At 37.7% G+C, this 20,649-nt stretch overlaps 2 protein-coding genes across 2 annotated transcripts; one reads left to right on the plus strand and one right to left on the minus strand.

Moving 5' to 3' along the window:
* The first annotated feature begins 693 nt into the window (after nt 1–693).
* Nucleotides 694–8,193, plus strand: LOC132556669 (uncharacterized). The gene is made up of 4 exons (XM_060221103.1): nt 694–768; nt 4,832–4,934; nt 6,958–7,015; nt 7,337–8,193. Exons 3-4 carry the CDS (start codon nt 6,976–6,978, stop codon nt 8,191–8,193), a joined length of 897 nt encoding a protein of 298 aa, XP_060077086.1. The 5' UTR covers nt 694–768; nt 4,832–4,934; nt 6,958–6,975.
* A 6,456-nt stretch (nt 8,194–14,649) lies between these two features.
* On the minus strand, nt 14,650–17,219 carry LOC132556670 (trichohyalin-like). The gene is made up of 4 exons (XM_060221104.1): nt 17,065–17,219; nt 16,233–16,491; nt 15,578–16,107; nt 14,650–15,169 (listed from the first exon to the last, which is right to left on the minus strand). Exons 1-4 carry the CDS (start codon nt 17,217–17,219, stop codon nt 14,650–14,652), a joined length of 1,464 nt encoding a protein of 487 aa, XP_060077087.1.
* Nucleotides 17,220–20,649: the final 3,430 nt, after the last annotated feature.

A 20,649-nucleotide genomic window follows, 5' to 3' on the forward strand; every position in this document is an offset into this window, starting at 1 on the left:
ACACAACAAGGAACTAATATTATCTGTTTATAAGTCCGTACATGTAGATCAGCGAGCACAATTAGAAATTTATCTACTTATTTCATGAGAAAGCAAGTGTTACAATAGAACTGTGAGAGGATCCTCGGAACGATCACTCGGATACGTCGACAATATTTACAAGTGTGTTTCTTTTGACTCTCTGCGGTTGGAGTAAAAGAACCTGGCTTCATCATTTAAAGGTAAGTAATAATGTATTCGGGCGAGGTAAGGTAGTGTGTGTTGGAAGTCAGACTCTCATTTAAAAGCAAAAGACGTTGCAGATGGCTTGTGAGGCAGTCCAGAGGGTGAGGTGGGAGCTGTACTTTACGTGAGGTGGGTGGGGTATAGGTGGAACGACACTCTTTCTATAATACATATAGTTCACAAGATGAGGTAGAAAGGTTTAATATGTCTGGGGTTGGTAAGGAATAAGTAGAACGGTACTTTATACTATATACTAACTCTCTGATTATACATCAAGAACATCTTTTGAAGTAAATAAAATCTCCCTATCTCCAAAATAACATGTTGACGTCACTCGTCACCTGACCTCGTCCCGCCTGCAAAATATGCATATTCATCAGACAAAGCTAAAGGGGTTTAAAACGTTACACAACAAGGAACTAATATTATCTATTTTAAGTCCGTACATGTAGATCAGCGAGAACTGTGTTTCTTTTGACTGTCTGAAGTGTGGTTAGAAGACTTTGCTTAACCTTTTTAACATTCACCTCAGTAAATTTCCAGGTAAGTAGTAATGTGTTCGAGTGAGGTAAGGTATTTTGGTGTTTGTTGGTTGTGTTGGGGTATAACTCCCACGACATACGTTGCAGATAGTTGGAGATTTACTTTGTGTAGGGTGGGTGTGGAATATTTTCATACTACATGCGGCCCATACGGTAAGATAAAAGGGTTTGGTTTGTCCGGGGTGGGTGGGTAATAGGTGGAAGGAACAGCACTACATATTACATATTGTCTCTCTATTACACAACAGGCATATCTTTCGATGTAAAAGGAATATCTCTATCGTCAAAGTAACACTCTGACGTCACGTATCACGAGACCTCATTCCGCCCATAATTTATGCATGTTCACCCGACTAAACTAAAGGGTCGAGACAGGCTGTATGCCGTGAGAAACCGCACATTTTGTGTAATGTTGCATCATTTTGGACTTAAATATGGAATGATGGAAAGCAGAGGACATAACCATTTAAGGAGGCGTGCTCAACATGTATTTGTTGAAGAGGGGCCGACGACATTGTTAGTACTTATCTAGTCTAAACCCCTTCAATGTTTTCTTTCTTTCCCTCTCTCTCATATTCAGCACCGCCTCTCTTAACTCATCATTCATGTGATATTTAAGGTCAACGATTTTTTACTATAGATTATATAGTGGCATTTCATAAAAAAAAAATTAATATATCGTTTTGTGGCTAAAAATTCCAAAATGTGTGCTTCTGATCAGTAAATTTTTACTTGAAACTTACACATGAATCTCCTTCATAGTTTTACCAAACTTTTAACAAAACGATTATTTTGACAACTTCAATGTGAAATAAAAGCAACATTACAAAGAATCTCCAAATGTATGCCTCTAGCTGTCAGGTATAGTAACTTTTCAGCACATTGATATATCTTTGACAAACTTTTATTACAAAATTAGTTGTGCATTTTTTAGGTGAAAACAGCACATCATTCCAGTTCACGGAAATTTTCTTTGTCCCATCGCTGTGAATATCAAACAGTCACTGGAGTTTACATTAACGTCTGGGTTTTTTTCTTCTTCATATATATATATATGCGTATTACTCTATACATTCCTTTCATATATATGTCATGCAATTTCAAAGGCATGTGCACAGTTTACGACTGACATTTGTAACCATTGGTGTGAATATATACTGACCGTTCACTTACAGGAAATAAAACAGTAATGAAGACTTTTGCAGGCATTATTGAAGAAGTGTACAATGTATATACTATGTTGACGTTGATACTTACAATCATTTTAACGAGAAGTATACGATGTAGCTATGATTATAACAAATGCATTCATTCTTGATTTCGTTTTATCTGGGTTTGGAATGTTTTCATATACTTTCGTGAATTTTAAAGAGGTAGGACGAGACGTCCATATCATATAAGTACGGACATGATTACGTACAAGTCACGGCAAATGTTTTGTTGTGTGTTTGCTTTGTTTGTTTTTCAATTGTTTCTCAGTCAATATCCATACTTCTATAACTAATCTGTATAACCAGTTCCGTGTCAATAACTAACGGACGAAGTGATCCTTAGGTAATTGCCGTAATGACAATTGCTGTACTGTGCAAAGTTATGCAGAACATCTTCTCATTCGAAATTTAATTCATACCCCACTTTAATAATAAAGTACATACACATTTGTACGCAAACCTACATGAATATGCAGGGGGATACTGAGGAACTCTAGTAAAATCTTCTAAATTCATTATATACCATGGCTATTTATATCGGAAAGTGAACGCACAGTAATTATTTTCTCACAATATTGCCATCATCTGCTCACAGCTCATATTTCAGATGTTTGTCTACATTAAATATGCCAGTCCTCTATTTTTCCAACAATAAATAATAAGAGTTGCTTCCCTTATATCAGATTTCAAGCGTTTCGGTGACATCGACTGACTCCACATTTTGCAGACGACATAAGAATGGAAGGAAGATTTCAGTTCAAAAAAGGTTTTGTGGTCATTCAGCTAAGATGGAAACTGACGTAACTTCTGTTCAATATTTATAACGATAACTTTAGAAAATCAGGTACATTTTAATCAGTGTTCTCCATTACGCTTGAATGACTCTCGGTGTTCATTGACGTATTAGGAATACACTGTACATTGCACACACGGTTGTCAAGCCGTCTCTTTAAATCTTGTTATGCTTGAGCTTTACCCAAATTAGATGAATATATAGTAATCACTTTGTACGTCCGTCTGTCCGTGTATCAATGATAGTATTTTATCCGACATATCCCATGAACCACTGGACAGGTTTAATTCATATTTAAACAATAGCATCACCCCAACAAGGTCAACACAGGGTTGTCTATTTCATATCAATTAAGAGTACATACCGTATTTATTCTAATAGATGCCTCCAACCAACCCATTTTCTCAGTAATTTTCCACAACTCGGGTCACAAAACTTACCTTTTATAAATGCCAAATATCCATGTATGTACATATGAATTTCTGAACAAGATAACAGTTAAATGCAAAATAGAACATAATCCAAAAAATCAAGAACACATGTCAGTTTACATTCCATTAACATCCGGGACTGCTGTATGAGCTACCGTCTTCACTTTCACTTTCACCATTATCACTTTCTGTTAGTTCTATTGGTGGAAGACGAGACACGTGCACATCACCCTTCAAATTTTACAAAACATCATCTGCAGTTTGGACATCCTTTTTGCTAAATCCTTTTAATTCCTCATCACCAGGATCTTGTTGGAAAATGTCATCCTCGCTACCGTCCAGCGAATTTGTAATGCCACATTTTTTTAAAGATCTTCTGGTAGTGGTCGGACTAATGCTGTCCCATGCTGCCTTGACCCATGGCAACATCACAACCTTAGATTTTCATGAGTACGAAATTTAAAAAACTATCAACCCGATCGTCAATCAATGCAACTGCATGTTGGGCAACGTGGGTAGATCGCCTAAATGAAATGTTATGTCTTTTTTCAAACTTTGTAAACCATCCATAGGAGGTTTTGAATGACTAGCTCCCGGTTGCCTTATGTATGCGTAGGGCCTCAAACCGCAAAGCTTTTCCGGTCACGCGGATACCGGCTTCTCGTCTGTCAGTCAGCCATTTCATTAAGTTTTTATCAATATCCTCATATGGAACATGCCTTCCACCTCCTTTACAACGTTTAGATGTTTTTTAGAGTTTTTCATTTATCTTTGTTTTACACCAGTCCCCCACTCGTTTTCTGTCAACACGAAACACTTTCGCTGCAGCATGTTTCCCCTTCTCTTCTGCGTAACCGATTACCCATAGCTTGAAGGGAGTATCATAATTCTGTTTTTTTACCCGACATACTGGTTATCAGGTATGTGATGATATGTTAGGAATCAGATTGGCTAATGCTGCATTTTTATTTGGGGTCAAGTACGTTTCTTGATAGAAACTGACACGATCGACCTCGCAAATGACAACAATGTTCAAGCTAATCCAATTATTAACACGTACGCTAAAACAATGTTCGAGTTACTGCAATGTCAAACACGTACACCAAATAATCTGTTAGTTTGTTAAACAATGTTTCAAATTGGTAGCCATGAAACGTGACGACCTACTCAGTCTGAAACTTTGTGTTCTATTAAACGCCCCCTCCTTGAAAAATTTCACGCCCCCGGGGCGTCTATTAGAATAAATATGGTATGTACTGTGATATGGATGTTGGTTTCATTGGACCAACATCAGTGACAGCTATAGGCTCAGTTTGGAATGGTTTTAAAAACACCTTAGTTTGATAAATTCATGTAAGCCTACTGATCGGGAAAACAGTGTATCTTTCGTTCTTCAGTCTGTAAGTACAATATTTTTCATATGTTCAGACCTATGGTATTGCAGTAGATTGATGGATCTTGAACATTGCTAGTAACCAGAGTTACATAATACATTGATGTTTGGCAGATTTTCATAGAAAATGAAAGGCATTTCTGATGCCCTTTCAGGTATTTAGCTACTTCCAGCAAGCAGAGCACTTCACTCCATATAGAATTTCACTTATAATTTTTTCTTTATGTTTTCAATAGGCATAAGATGACAGTGTGGTGCGGCAATTGATTTCTGTTGCTGAACACAAAGCAGAGACAGACAAGTGTCTAGTTGAAAATTCGAAAAAAGCATTTGGGACATGTAAGTACATGTATATAGGTGAAAAATTCATTGATTTATGAGATACCAGGTATGTCTGCCTCCAAGTGAAATATCAAGGGAAGTAACTCGTATAAAGATATGAACAAAATTTACAGTGGTTAATAATGATAATATCTTGAATTTCTCTTGTATTTGAATATGTTTTGTTTTTAATTCTATCAATCCCAAACACTAATTACGGCCTGTTCTAAGAACTAGAACAATTATAAAAATATACATCGTATCCTAAGGAACTGGGCAATTACAAACAATAATGTCCTGTCCTGAGGACTAGGCCTGAGGACTAGGACAATAACAAAGACTTATGTCCTGCCCTGTGTACTAGGACAATTACAAAGACTTACGTCCTGTCCTGCGGACTAGGACAATTACAAAGACTTATGTCCTGCCCTGTGTACTAGGACAATTATAAAGACTTACGTCCTGTCCTGTGGACTAGGACAATTACAGAGATTTATGTCCTGTCCTGTGGACTAGGACAATTAGCAATTACAAAGACTTATGTCCTGTCCTGTGGACTAGGACAAATTACAAAGACTTATGTCCTGTATTTACGACTAGGACAATTATAAAGACTTACGTCCTGTCTTGTGGACTAGGACAATTACAAAGACTTATGTCCTGTCCTGTGGACTAGGACAAATTACAAAGACTTATGTCCTGTCTTGTGGACTAGGACAATTACAAAGACTTATGTCCTGCCCTGTGTACTAGGACAATTACAAAGACTTATGTCCTGTCCTGTGGACTAGGACAATTACAAAGACTTATGTCCTGTCCTGTGGACTAGGACAATTACAGAGATTTATGTCCTGTCCTGTGGACTAGGACAATTAGCAATTACAAAGACTTATGTCCTGTCCTGTGGACTAGGACAAATTACAAAGACTTATGTCCTGTATTTACGACTAGGACAATTATAAAGACTTACGTCCTGTCTTGTGGACTAGGACAATTACAAAGACTTATGTCCTGTCCTGTGGACTAGGACAAATTACAAAGACTTATGTCCTGTCTTGTGGACTAGGACAATTACAAAGACTTATGTCCTGTCCTGTGGACTAGGACAATTACAAAGACTTATGTCCTGTCCTGTGGACTAGGACAATTACAAAGACTTATGTCCTGTCCTGTGGACTAGGACAATTACAAAGACTTACGTCCTGTCCTGTGGACTAGGGCAATTACAAAGACTTACGTCCTGTCCTGTGGACTAGGACAGTTACAAAGACTTACGTCCTGTCCTGTGTACTAGGGCAAATTACAAAGACTTATGTCCTGTATTTACGACTAGGGCAATTACAAAGACTTACGTCCTGCCCTTTGTACTAGGGCAATTACAAAGACTTATGTCCTGTCCTGTGTACTAGGGCAATTACAAAGACTTACGTCCTGTCCTGTGGACTAGGGCAATTACAAAGACTTATGTCCTGTCTTGTGGACTAGGACAGTTACAAAGACTTACGTCCTGCCCTGTGTACTAGGGCAATTACAAAGACTTATGTCCTGTATTTACGACTAGGGCAATTACAAAGGCTTATGTCCTGCCCTGTGGACTAGGACAATTACAAAGACTTATGTCCTGTATTTACGACTAGGGCAATTACAAAGACTTACGTCCTGTCCTGTGGACTAGGGCAATTACAAAGACTTATGTCCTGTCCTGTGTACTAGGGCAATTACAAAGACTTATGTCCTGCCCTGTGGACTAGGGCAATTAGCAATTACAAAGACTTACGTCCTGTCCTGTGGAGTAGGACAATTACAAAGACTTACGTCTTGTCTTGTGGACTACGACAATTACAAAGACTTACGTCCTGTCCTGAAGAAACAAGAGAAAAGAAGGGAAAGATTTTAAAGAACAAATTAAAATCAAACAGTGGTGTACACCAATATACCTGTAGGGTCTTTCATTATTTTATGAGAGTGTAATTTTTTGTTACTTAAACCTCTACAAATATATATAACAAATTTATATAAAAAATCTTTTGTTTCCTTTCAGATTCCTCTGATCTTCACCATGGCAACACCCATCGGTCAAACCGCTTTCCGTCCTAAAGGTCAGAAAACATGTATTCAACATAAAGAGAAACCGCTGGAACTTTATTGTGAGAAATGTGATCAACTTATCTGCCTTACATGTTTGTCAACAACTCACAAAGGTCATGATGTTTGTGAACTCAGTTTAATTACTCCTCAAAAGAAACAAAATATTAAAAGCTTTATTGACAAAACAGAACAAAATGACCTGAAACAAGTCAGGGAATATATATCTTCTGTGGATACACTCCTTAAAAACAACACCAGCAATTTTGAGGAATTTTCACTCAAGTTAAAATCTCAAACAGATAAAATTAAACAAGACCTTGATTTGCTTACAGCACAGACACTCTCAGTTTACAAACAGATGGAAGAGGACAATGCCAGGCTGATTCTAAAGTACAAAAAAGACCTGGAGACATACAACAAGCAGCTAAAACAACAACTACAGGAATGTAAGGTGGCCCTCCAGCAAGGTTCTCACCTGGAAATCTACGACACAGAGTGTGAAATACATCCGTCAATACATCTCCCAGTGAATCCTGTCCTGGGTACGGCCAGCTTCACACCTAACACAACTCCACAACATCATCTACAACTGGCCTTAGGGACAGTTACCACCTCAGGTCAAACATCAGCTGACCAGGATCGGTCAGTCTTAGCATCAGGTGACCAGGAACAATCCTCTAAACAACAACAAACAGGAGTAAAAGGGAAGAAAGCAGTGATAAGTAAAACACTACTGTCAGAGACCAAAGTGGTGAAGGAGTGGGAGTCTCCATGTGACATTGTGTCTATATGTCCCACCACTGATGGTCAGGTGTGGACCAGGTGTTACAGTAAAACATTAACTCTCCTTAACAGGGAAGGTAAAGTAGTACAGGAGGTCACACACACGGCTTTCATCAGAGACATCAGTCTATCACCCACAACACACACACTGTGGGTCTGTGACTGGGACAACAACATCATGGAGCTGGTATCAGGACGACTTACAAACAAATTCAGAACCAAGGAGGAACCCCAGTGTATATGTGTTACAGCCAGTAACCATATCATTGTGGGGATGGACCAACACATCTGTAAATTTACTACACAAGGTCAAATGGTACTCACTACAATGGCTGTAGGGACTGGGAAACCATTAGTGTATATACCACGCAGGATGTCAGAGTGTCCAGTAACAATGTCACAGTGATTGTCAACAGTGACGTGTTGTTGTCATGGATATGACTTCCAGGAAGTGTTTGTATATAGAGGTGACACAGTACATATAAACAAACACCACAAACAGGACGAAGATTTAACCCCAGGGGTGTGGTGTATGACAGTGTGGGGAACCTCATCATAGGGGACTGTAACAACTGTAGGGTCCTACTCCTCAGTGGAGGTGGTGAGTTCCTCAGGATCATATACACAGACAGAGTGTGGACAGGGGCTGTAGGTATAGACAGGGACGATGTTCTGTGGGTAGTGTTTAGGGGTAATGTAAAACTACTACAGTAATGTAAAACTACTACAGTACAGTGTGTGACAGTACTACTACAGTACAGTGTGTAACAGATATATGTTACTCTGGTTAGTAACCATGGTAACTAACATTGTAATTAACATTTACATACCACAAAAACAATACCATTTAAATGAATGATGTTCATTAGCAAAATTCAAAATATTTAAATGTCAAAATTCACTGTTGTGGACAAAAACTTTTTAGCAATTCACTAATAAGTTATCCTGTTAATGATCCTGATTAGACAGAACTTAGAACATCACAATGTCTATCTTCAGGTCCTCAGTAGAATACCACTCAGGTGAAACCTTCTTCACTTTGTAAACAATATGTGTGTGTAAAAATCAATATGACATTTGCTTTAATGTGTAAAATCATTGCTGATTCCTCCTGGGGAAAAAAGTGGTAAAAAAACAACATTTCTGTTAAATATTTTTAGTCAATACCTTTGGATAATCTCCGTTTTAAAAGTAACTGTATATATTAAATTATGCCGTAACCCTATCTCTGTGTATTGTATGTTTGCCATTTAATCAGCAATAAAATACATAAAATTACATTGATATTGTATTTTTTCTGTTTTAATATATTTTCTGTTGTATATGTGTCAGAAAACTCCGGAATGTGATTTAACATGATGTCAGAATACTCCGGGCTCCTATTTAACAAAGTGTCGGAATACTTAGGTGTCAGACTATACAGGATGCTTGAATACTCACGGTTGAGATTTAGTATGATGTCAGAAAACTCGGAGAGTAGATTTAAAAGGATATTAGAACATTCAGGACTCAGATTTAACGGGATATCAGAATACTCGGGACAGTGATTTAACAGAGACTGACGCACATTTGACCGTGGAAAGGCTGAGCTCATCTGTTGGTCTGGTGTACATACCCCATATTTTCAATTTGTGTCACAGATACGCATTCCATGGATGTTTTTTTAGATAAAGAATGCACAAAATTAGACAAGATATCGCCAATGATTGTTGATCGTGTTTATTACGATCACGTTGTGTCAAATGTATTTTGGGATCCTATATGAAACAATAAAGATTTATGCATTTTAAAAACATGAGTTAGATGTAAAATACCAGGTTGTTGGAAAATAATTAAGCATTGCTTTCTTATAACACGTATCAAGAATTTACCCCTGTAAAATTGTTATGTTGTAAAAAGAAAACGACAGACAAAACTTGACAAAATATCGCCGATGATCATTGATCGTATCAAAAAAGCAAACAAAAACAAACAAACATACGAACTGTATCTCGGTTACAAACATCTTACACAGTTTCATCAGCAGCAAAATGTGTCATTTGGACTAAATCCATAAAATATCTGGAGAGTTTTCTGTCGTGATGACGTGCAAGTTTTGTCGCTTGAAAGTACAACACACACCAAGTTTGTCTGTCCGTCTGTCTGGTTTCACCACGGACTTAGACTTATCACTTAAGGATACTAATTTGCGATTTACGTGCAGGGCGGTGATTGGCTCCTTTTGTTTCGTCTGGTCGTAGTTCATTTAAAATCATTAAATACTGTGCCCCGATGAGTTTCTACTCTCGCTTTCCCTCCCTGTATGTATCTGTCCGCCTGTGTGTCTTTGTGTGTTTCTTCTCTCTGTCCTGCCGTATGTCTTTCATTGTGTATGTCACTCAGTCCAACTCTTTCTCTGGTAGCCGTCTGTCTGTCCGGACATCAGTAAGTCTGTGTATGTTGCTGTCGGTCCGAATGTTAGAATGTCTTTATGTATATCTGCCTGTTCGTCCATCCGTCTGTATGTTTGTTTCTATCCGGACATCGGTATCTCCATCTGTATGTGTTTATATTTCTGTTGTCTGTCTCTGTATCTGGCTGTCCATTCCCGTATTTTGTGTGTCTATATGTCGGTCAGTCTGTCCGTCTTTGTCTTTTCGATTGTATGTGCCTCATGTCTCTTTTTAAACATTTTAAATAATTTTTTGCCACTTTTTAAAATAAATATACTAACATTATTTAGTAGTAATGAACATTACACAAGACACGCTTCATTTAACCTGTTACAATAGTCTTTTATCATATTAAATGTATGTTGTTATTCCCGATAAAGTCTTGGAGTGATACACTTGAAAAGACAAAGGGATTCGTCCCCTATTTCCCCGAGACATAAACTGCAAATTCTTTCTGATTTTCGTGGAATTCCTGACCATCTTCCAGTTTCCGCTGATTGATGGAATTTGGATGTGCGAACTTTACACAAAACATTTCTGTTCCTAGATTAGGTTTCAAAAGATATTTCTTAATTACAAAATGAACTTTAAAAACTTAATACACTTGACAACGACCACAATTTTCAATATCGTCAATCGCTTTTGTATTAACTGACCATAAATTTGCTGCTGTAATCCGTTTGATTGAAGCAGGTCGTTTTTATTCGTCACAGTTAAATTATGATAGGACCACGTGGAAATATAATTTAATCCGGTATCGTTAAGTAAATTATTAACAATTCTAATCCATTTAAAAAGTACTCCCGTCTTTCCCTGTAGATGAAATATGAACGTTACAGACATGTAGATATCTTACTACTATTTCGTGTGATCAGTTTTCCCCCAAAAAATATATCTTACTTTTATTTGCACATCTTCAGGAAAACGCCCAGTCTCGCAATAAACCTCGAAGTCAGGAGTACTTTTTATCACGTTTCAGACTTTCAATTTTTTTCCTATCTTTTTAATATGACAAGTTTCATGTCCCAAAAGATTTTTGGTGCTTGATCTGATAACCGTTTTTGTAAGTAAATCACTACTGACGGAGAGAACGTTAATGACAATATGAGTGGAGAAGATATTTTATTTATAGATCAAGTTATCAAATTATTTGATTGTAGTTAGGGACCCAAAAATTCCTGTTTCCGGTAATCCTACCACAGTAAGACTCCTCGTGCGCTTCAATCCGTGCCAACAATGGTGATAAATATAAGTTAATAGCTTGTTAAGAATTCGTTGTAAAATAGTTAAGTTCATATATATCATATATTGTGTGCCTATCTTCAACTCTTTAGAGAGATTTTCAGAGAGCCAAGATTTCCTATATTAACCATATGACATTATCTGTTAACTGTTTGAACTTACCCTAAATTTTTCAAACACTTGAAACGAAACACTTTATGTCAAGTCTGGTAAGATGCGCAATACGTAGAAATGTTCTCGAGCCTTATACCGGAAATCAGGTAAACAGGAAATCAGATACTATTATCTTTCCTGATAAAAACTGTATTTCCACAACACGTTTTTGACAAATTGTTTTTATTTCCACGTGAATTTTTGAGAGTTTATTTTGTCCGTTAGTTCTCTTTTTATCCAATAGAAAGTCACAAAATATATATAGTATGCAGTTTGCTGATATTGTTGGATAATTTTAACCACTTTGATTTTCCACCAACACTTACTTTAATCTGTCATTGTGACCAGTGCTAGTAAAACAAGCCATTAACTCTAGACTATTTTAGGTTTCTATATAAACATAAGAATAACGGAGAAAATGAGATGTTTTTGTTACAGACACGGTATATGTGTAATTGTACTATTTTCCTTGTCACATGAGAAGTTTTCACAGGTAAAATTTTATGACTATATTTTATTATTATTATTATTATTTTGCCACAGGAAAAGCTGCAACAGTTAAGAATTTCAGAAATTTTTTATCCAAAAAGAAAATATGTAGCCAGTAGGTGGTGTCGTGGCCGCTAAAGTCAAAAGAGTTACCTCCCTTCGTCCAAAACACTTGATGTATAAGTTCCAATCCATCACATGCGAATCCGAAACTGTTATAGGAGCTGAATTTCAACAATTCATTGAAATTTTGAAAACATTTTCAATCGAGTGAAGTCAGCGAATATGTGAAATGTACAATTCTCTTAAACAATTTTAAGTTAAAAGAGAGAGAGAGAGAGAGAGAGAGAGAGAGAGAGAGAGAGAGAGAGAGAGAGAGAGAGAGAGAGAGAGAGAGAGAGAGATGGAGAGAAAGAGAAAGTGGCGGTGGAATTGGATATTTGACCCAGAACAATATCAAAACATTAAAACAGAATTCATTTACTTAAGATCTGGTGACTGATGACACCAACGTTCCTTGTCTCACACAATAATAGTATGCGATATAGCTACATACGACACAACTGTACGCGGTTATACAATTTTATGACACTGAAGCAGTCTGTAGGTCACCTTGATCAAAAGACCGGCGGATTTATGCAATACCACGTCGTCCGTCGCCTGTAAACTTTTCCCGTTTTAAATCGCAACAAGTCACAAACAAATCTGATTTTGAAATCCTACTCCTCCTGTAGGATTGGTTGGATTTTGACCAAATTTGATCTGAGGCATCCTTGGATAATGAAGAGTAATGTTGTATAAACAATGGGTCACAGCCCTCCGGCGCTCAATTGAATGAAATAGAACAAATTCTTTTAAACCATACTCTTGCAGTTGGATTTTCCCAAAATGTGGTATGAAGAGAATCGGTTTTGTATAAACATTACATTGTAGCCCTCTGTAGCAGGGGGATTTGAGGCTCAATAGAGGAAGTAGAAGAAATTATTTAAAATCCTTCTATAGCTAAGCTTTATATGATGCATCTTTGATTGAAGAATCAATTCTCTATGAAAGGCGCTTTCTGACCACAGGGGCTGGAGAAGTATGACCCAATATGGGGAAACAGAAAAAAATCTTTAAAATCCTCTTTCTCCAGTTAAAATGTCAGGATTCTTTCCCTCTTTTGTCTGAAACGTTACTAGCAGTGATTAATTTCTGTTAATATTGGTAAACTCTATTTAGTATCCATGACAACAAATGAGGAAGTACACTGACTGACCATTACTAAATGTAACATCAATATCTATTACATTGTGTTTATTGGTAACCAGAGTAATAACTTATTGTGTACAATGTTTTTTGTAGGGATAAAATAAAAAGTATAACATATACTGTCTGTGAGACATGAATGCCTCCACTCTATGTATGTAGGTATCATTGTTTGATGAGCTTGTGAAAAGTTGTCATGTGTGACCTTTTGACCCTTGACCCAATCAGGGTAAAGTTTAGAAGTTGTGATGATATAATTTGATAAATATGAAGGATTTCAAGAAATGAGGTTGTTGTCTGAGGACGTTTCAGGAGGAGACGAGCAGTCCGGTGTAACATTATACATGCATTCTTCAAACCATACACACATATAATGATGTGGGTGTAAAAATGTTGGGATTTTTCAGTTGTTCTGCTAGACAGCTGACGACAGAAAATAACCCCCAACTAAACAGTTCTGATCTCATCTTAGATGTCTTAACAAAGTTTGTAAATAAGTTATTGCAATGGTCTCTGTTTGTCAACAATTATTGTGATTTCTTAATCAATCCTATGAATGACAGAAAAATCATCTCCTAGGGGTAACAGAGAAATCTTGCACAGGCAAAACGGGGGATCAATCTATGATAGAATAACGAGTTCAATGTTACTAAAATGAGATAACAAAATATCAAAAGTTATAAAATGCCAATAAAGTTGTCTTCTTGGAATTGTATTGACACATACAAAAATGTTGACTTATTTTCAACTTCTTAGTTGTAATTTAGATTATCTTCCTTGAGAATATTTATGCAGTTTTCACATTTTTTCATGGTGTAACAGGCTGACATGTTGTAAATTAATAACTTCGTGATTTTCCCTCCCTCTCCTTGTTTCTCTTTATCTCTTCCTGTTTCTCTCTCCCTACTTTCCTTGTTTCTCTTTATCTCTTCCTTCCTGTTTCTCTCTCCCTCCCTTTCCTTGTTTCTATTTATCTCTTCCTGTTTCTCTCTCGCTCCCTCTCCTTGTTTCTCTCTTTCTCTCTATCTCTTCCTGTTTCTCTCTCCCTCCCTCTCATTGTTTCTCTCTATCTATTCCTGTTTCTCTCTCCCTCCCTCTCCTTGTTTCTCTCTATCTCTTCCTGTTTCTCTCTCCCTCCCTCTCCTTGTTTCTCTTTAACTCTTCCTTCCTGTTTCTCTCTCCCTCCCTCTCCTTGTTTCTCTTTATCTCTTCCTTCCTGTTTCTCTCTCCCTCGCTCTCCTTGTTTCTCTTTATCTCTTCCTTCCTGTTTCTCTCTCCCTCCCTCTCCTTGTTTCTCTCTATCTCTTCCTGTTTCTCTCTCCCTCCCTCTCCTTGTTTCTCTTTATCTCTTCCTTCCTGTTTCTCTCTCCCTCCCTCTCCTTGTTTCTCTTGATCTCTTCCTTCCTGTTTCTCTCTCCCTCCCTCTCCTTGTTTCTCTTTATCTCTTCCTTCCTGTTTCTCTCTCCCTCCCTCTCCTTGTTTCTCTCTATCTCTTCCTGTTTCTCTCTACCTCCCTCTCCTTGTTTCTCTCTATCTCTTCCTGTTTCCCTCTCTCCCTCCCTCTCCTTGTTTCTCTTTATCTCTTCCTTCCTGTTTCTCTCTCCCTCCCTCTCCTTGTTTCTCTTTATCTCTTCCTTCCTGTTTCTCTCTCCCTCCCTCTCCTTGTTTCTCTTTATCTCTTCCTTCCTGTTTCTCTCTCTCTCCCTCTTCTTGTTTCTCTTTATCTCTTCCTTCCTGTTTCTCTCTCCCTCCCTCTCCTTGTTTCTCTCTATCTCTTCCTGTTTCTCTCTCCCTCCCTCTCCTTGTTTCTCTTTATTTCTTCCTACCTGTTTCTCTCTCCCTCCCTCTCCTTGTTTCTCTTTATCTCATCCTTCCTGTTTCTCTCTCCCTCCCTCTCCTTGTTTTTCTCTCTCTTCCTGTTTCTCTCTCCCTCCCTCTCCTTGTTTCTCTTTAACTCTTCCTTCCTGATTCTCTCTCCCTCCCTCTCCTTGTTTCTCTCTATCTCTTCCTGTTTCTTTCTCCCTCCCTCTCCTTGTTTTTCTCTCTCTTCCGTTTCTCTCTTTTTCCCCTCTCTTTCCCTCTCCCTCCCTCTCCATCTTTCTCTATCTCTCTTTCCCTCCCTTTACTTGTTTCTCTCTCATCCTCCCTGTTTTTCTCTCTCTTCTCTCTCTCTTCTCTTCCTTTTTCTTTCCCTCCCTCTCCTTGTTTCTCTTTATTTCTTCCTACCTGTTTCTCTCTCCCTCCCTCTCCTTGTTTCTCTTTATCTCATCCTTCCTGTTTCTCTCTCCCTCCCTCTCCTTGTTTTTCTCTCTCTTCCTGTTTCTCTCTCCCTCCCTCTCCTTGTTTCTCTTGATCTCTTCCTTCCTGTTTCTCTCTCCCTCCCTCTCCTTGTTTCTCTTTATCTCTTCCTTCCTGTTTCTCTCTCCCTCCCTCTCCTTGTTTCTCTCTATCTCTTCCTGTTTCTCTCTACCTCCCTCTCCTTGTTTCTCTCTATCTCTTCCTGTTTCCCTCTCTCCCTCCCTCTCCTTGTTTCTCTTTATCTCTTCCTTCCTGTTTCTCTCTCCCTCCCTCTCCTTGTTTCTCTTTATCTCTTCCTTCCTGTTTCTCTCTCCCTCCCTCTCCTTGTTTCTCTTTATCTCTTCCTTCCTGTTTCTCTCTCTCTCCCTCTTCTTGTTTCTCTTTATCTCTTCCTTCCTGTTTCTCTCTCCCTCCCTCTCCTTGTTTCTCTCTATCTCTTCCTGTTTCTCTCTCCCTCCCTCTCCTTGTTTCTCTTTATTTCTTCCTACCTGTTTCTCTCTCCCTCCCTCTCCTTGTTTCTCTTTATCTCATCCTTCCTGTTTCTCTCTCCCTCCCTCTCCTTGTTTTTCTCTCTCTTCCTGTTTCTCTCTCCCTCCCTCTCCTTGTTTCTCTTTAACTCTTCCTTCCTGATTCTCTCTCCCTCCCTCTCCTTGTTTCTCTCTATCTCTTCCTGTTTCTTTCTCCCTCCCTCTCCTTGTTTTTCTCTCTCTTCCGTTTCTCTCTTTTTTCCCCTCTCTTTCCCTCTCCCTCCCTCTCCATCTTTCTCTATCTCTCTTTCCCTCCCTTTACTTGTTTCTCTCTCATCCTCCCTGTTTTTCTCTCTCTTTCTCTCTCTTCTCTTCCTTTTTCTTTCCCTCCCTCTCCTTGTTTCTCTTTATTTCTTCCTACCTGTTTCTCTCTCCCTCCCTCTCCTTGTTTCTCTTTATCTCATCCTTCCTGTTTCTCTCTCCCTCCCTCTCCTTGTTTTTCTCTCTCTTCCTGTTTCTCTCTCCCTCCCTCTCCTTGTTTCTCTTTAATCTTTAACTCTTCCTTCCTGATTCTCTCTCCCTCCCTCTCCTTGTTTCTCTTTATCTCTTCCTGTTTCTCTCTCCCTCCCTCTCCTTGTTTCTCTCTATCTCTTCCTGTGTCTCCCTCCCTCTACTTGTTTCTCTCTATCTCTTCCTGTTTCTTTCTCCCTCCCTCTCCTTGTTTTTCTCTCTCTTCCGTTTCTCTCTTTTTTCCCCTCTCTTTCCCTCTCCCTCCCTCTCCATCTTTCTCTATCTCTCTTTCCCTCCCTTTACTTGTTTCTCTCTCTCCCTCCCTGTTTTTCTCTCTCTTTTTCTCTCTTATCTTCCTTTTTCTTTCCCTCCCTCTCCTTGTTTCTTTCCTCCCTCCATCTTTCTCTCTTCCCCCTCTCTCTCCCTCTCTTTGTTTACTTTCTCTCTTCCTGTTTCTCTCTCTCTCTCCCTCTCCTTGTTTCTCTCTCTTCCTGTTTCTCTCTTCCTCTCCCACCCTCCTCCTCTTCCTTTTCTTCTATCTGCCTCTTTAGGCATTCCATAAATCCTTCTCCTATCACTAATGTATTCTTCATATCCCATCTCTCTCTCCTGACTTTTCCTTCCTAAAACCTGGCTATCTCCTCCACTTGTTAGAAGTCGTTATCCAACGTGGTTTTCCACACAGCCATACTACCCTCCTCACGATCACTAAGCGCTGAAAGACAACATGAACAAAGATTTAAAATCTATATTAATTTGTAAGAAAAATCTTTCCTTATCTGTAAAAAGGCTTCATTTCTTATTTTTTGTAAGAGAAATATTGATATATTTATAGGAGAAATGTTTATGTATTTGTACATTAGTCCTGACTTTTTTTTAGAGAAATCATTAGAAATGTTTATTTTATTTTGTAAAAATTAATACATGTTTATATGTAAGAGAAATATTTCCTTTCACACATAAGTTTAAGACATTATTCTATGGGCATTGACAACGTACCATACTCTGTTGAAATAAGGATTGGGTCAGATGGCATACTGGGATCACTCATGCCAACGATGTTGTTGGCGCTGACCCGGAACTGGTACGAACAGCCAGGGGTCAAATCCCCTATCATCTGCGACGTGTTTGGAACGTATGGAATGGCTGTCTGCCACGTCTCATTACCTGTAATCAATAGATAAGCATTTAGCTTGGATAAGTTCAATTTTTGTTAAAATACACAAGTAAAGTCAAATATTGACTCCAAAATAATTGAAATGTTTTTTATTCAAGATGGAATCATATTATCTGTAATTAAACTTTCCCTCAAATCTGGAATAACAATTTCATTACACCTGTATTAAATCTTTCCCTCACACGTGTAATAAACTTTACTTACACCTGTATTTAACCTTTATACCTGTAATTAACTTTCCTTCCACCTGTAATTAACCTTTCCTCACACTTGTAATGAATCTTTATTCCTGTAACTAACCTTCCTTACACCTGTAATTAACCTTTATACATGTAATTAACTTTCCTTCCACTTGTAATTAACCTTTATACCTGTATTTAACCTTTCCTCACAGTACCAATGAATCTTTCCCTTACACCTGTAATTAACCTTTATACCTGTAATTATCTTTCCTTACACATGTAATTAATCTTTCCCTCACACCTGCAATAAAATTTCCTTACACCTATAATTAACGTTTATACCTGTAATTAACTTCCGTACACCTGTAATTAACTTTTATACCTGTAATTAACCTTATACCTGTAATTAACTTTATACCTGTAATTAACTTTCCTTACACCTGTAATTAACCTTTTTACTTATAACTAATCTTCCTTACACCTATAATTAACCTTTATACCTGTAATTAGCTTTCCGTACACCTGTAATTAACCTTTTTACCTGTAATTAACTTTTCTCACACTTGTAATGAATCTTTCCCTCACACCTGTAATAAACCTCCCCCACATCTGTATTTATCTCGTGACTTTCGTGCCCAGCTACCAGCACCAGCACGACGAAGCTTTGAAGCACGCGTTTCGATTGAGAGGAAAACCATTTGGAATCAACGAACAGTTCCCTCCAGCTATCGAAGAGATCTTTATCCTATGATGAAGGAGAAGCGCAGGGAGGGGCGTAGGGTCAAGCCTGTCCGGGACAAGATGTTTGTTGATGGGGAATTGTACACCGGCCAACCAAGTTCAGATAGGAGTAGTCATCGACGGATTGCCTCGCGTCTTTTATATGCTGTTGCATAAAGAATAAAATAAAACTGTAAAATTGTAATTAACTTGTCCTCACACCTGTAATTAACTTGTCGATACATCTGTATTCGTAACCTGCTTCCCTGAATTCCAGTGTATATCCCTGTGTGTATCTGACTGCCATGACTAGCGATGGTAGGGGGAGACCACTCTAGATGTTCTGAAGTCCCCACTTTATTTGTGATCATTGGTTTAGTAGGAGCTCTTGGTCGGTCTGCATGTTAATACAGAAATAGCATTTTAATGAATAACAACTATAACAAGAGATCCAAGTGGGATCTTGGAACCCATTGTCATTCGATCTTTAAAAACTGGATCGTCTTCCTTTATTTCTCTTCTTTCCTGAGTTTGCTCTTCATTTTATAAAATTTGATAATTCTTCTTAAGAAATAACAATAACAATATTTAACTACCAAATCCAAGGTAATCACCTGTCAGCCATCTTCTTTTTCTGATCAATCAGAAGGGCACAACTAGGGAGTAAGGGTAACCTACATATACAATTTGTGAAATATCTATCCAGTACTTCTTAAATATTGATAACGCTTGATCAGGCTATATACGTATTATGTAAGTAATCAACGCGGACTAGAGGAATTCGATTTTAATTTGCTGGTGATTGGAATATCGAGAAAAGTGGACTTACCTATTACCTTTTCACTTTTTTCCCCAGGTTTTATCATCGCAACGCAGTAAACTGTTACAATGAACTTGTTTTATTTTGTTTCATTGAATTATATATGACTAACCAGTAATTATTGTTTGATTCCAAGATGAGCTTTTGTATTATACATTATTCATAGAAAATGTGAACCACATAAAGCAGGCTTTATCTTACAGTGTAAAACAGGTTATCTGTCGTACGACATTTAATGTACACTTACAGTGTAATAATAAAAGATCAGACTTGTGTAATGTATATTATTTTGGAAATTTTTAGTGTAAGAGTAGGGGTGTAGAGCTTGTTGATATGGAGATATTTGAATTTTTGGCATTTTAGCATAATTAGAGTCATTAATGTACTGACCACATCTTTGTCATCTTTGTTTTTCTTGACACATGTTTTGCATTCCACTCAAACACAAATACAAAATATGTTCAAATAGATGGAGTGAACTACATACTTAATAAGATTTCTAAATTTTTACCTCATTATGCGTAACGTAACGATAGTTCAGTGGTAAGCTCTCCGCAATCAACTCCAAAGGTGCTGGGATCGAAACCTCAATTGAATTTTTCTTTTTTCTTTTTTAACTGAAAAGGGAAATTGCATGATATCGAAACTTTCACAACATTGTTTCTATTTTGTTTCATTAGAGATCATTAAAAATAATGAAACAATGCAATCGTTGATTGTTTGAGATGTGAAATTTAATCTTAACATCAATCTTTTAATTCTCACGTGGTTTCCAATCACTAGAGCTTCAGGTTATCGTTAAAGCGTGTGAAATTCTTTTTCTCATCAACAACAAAAAAGTGGTATGACATAGATATTTCTATAAAGAAATCTCTTTCTCTCAATATATTTAAATCAATTATCAGTAAGACAGAAATGATACATGAAAAATGCTTTTAGGTATGGGATTTACGTAATTTAAACATACTTCATTTCCGTTTGAGAAATCCTGCCAGATTTCTTCATTACGCATTTCTAGAGCAAAATGTAATACAGCTGAAAGTAGATGCAGCAACCCATGTGAAGACTTTTATTACTATTTTTGCGTTTGTACCCTATACATTCATAATCGAAATCTATTAATA

Source organism: Ylistrum balloti, unplaced genomic scaffold, assembly GCF_031769215.1.
Source record: "Ylistrum balloti isolate Yb309-2 unplaced genomic scaffold, AGI_CSIRO_Ybal_v1 Utg370582, whole genome shotgun sequence".
NCBI lineage: Eukaryota > Metazoa > Mollusca > Bivalvia > Pectinida > Pectinidae > Ylistrum > Ylistrum balloti.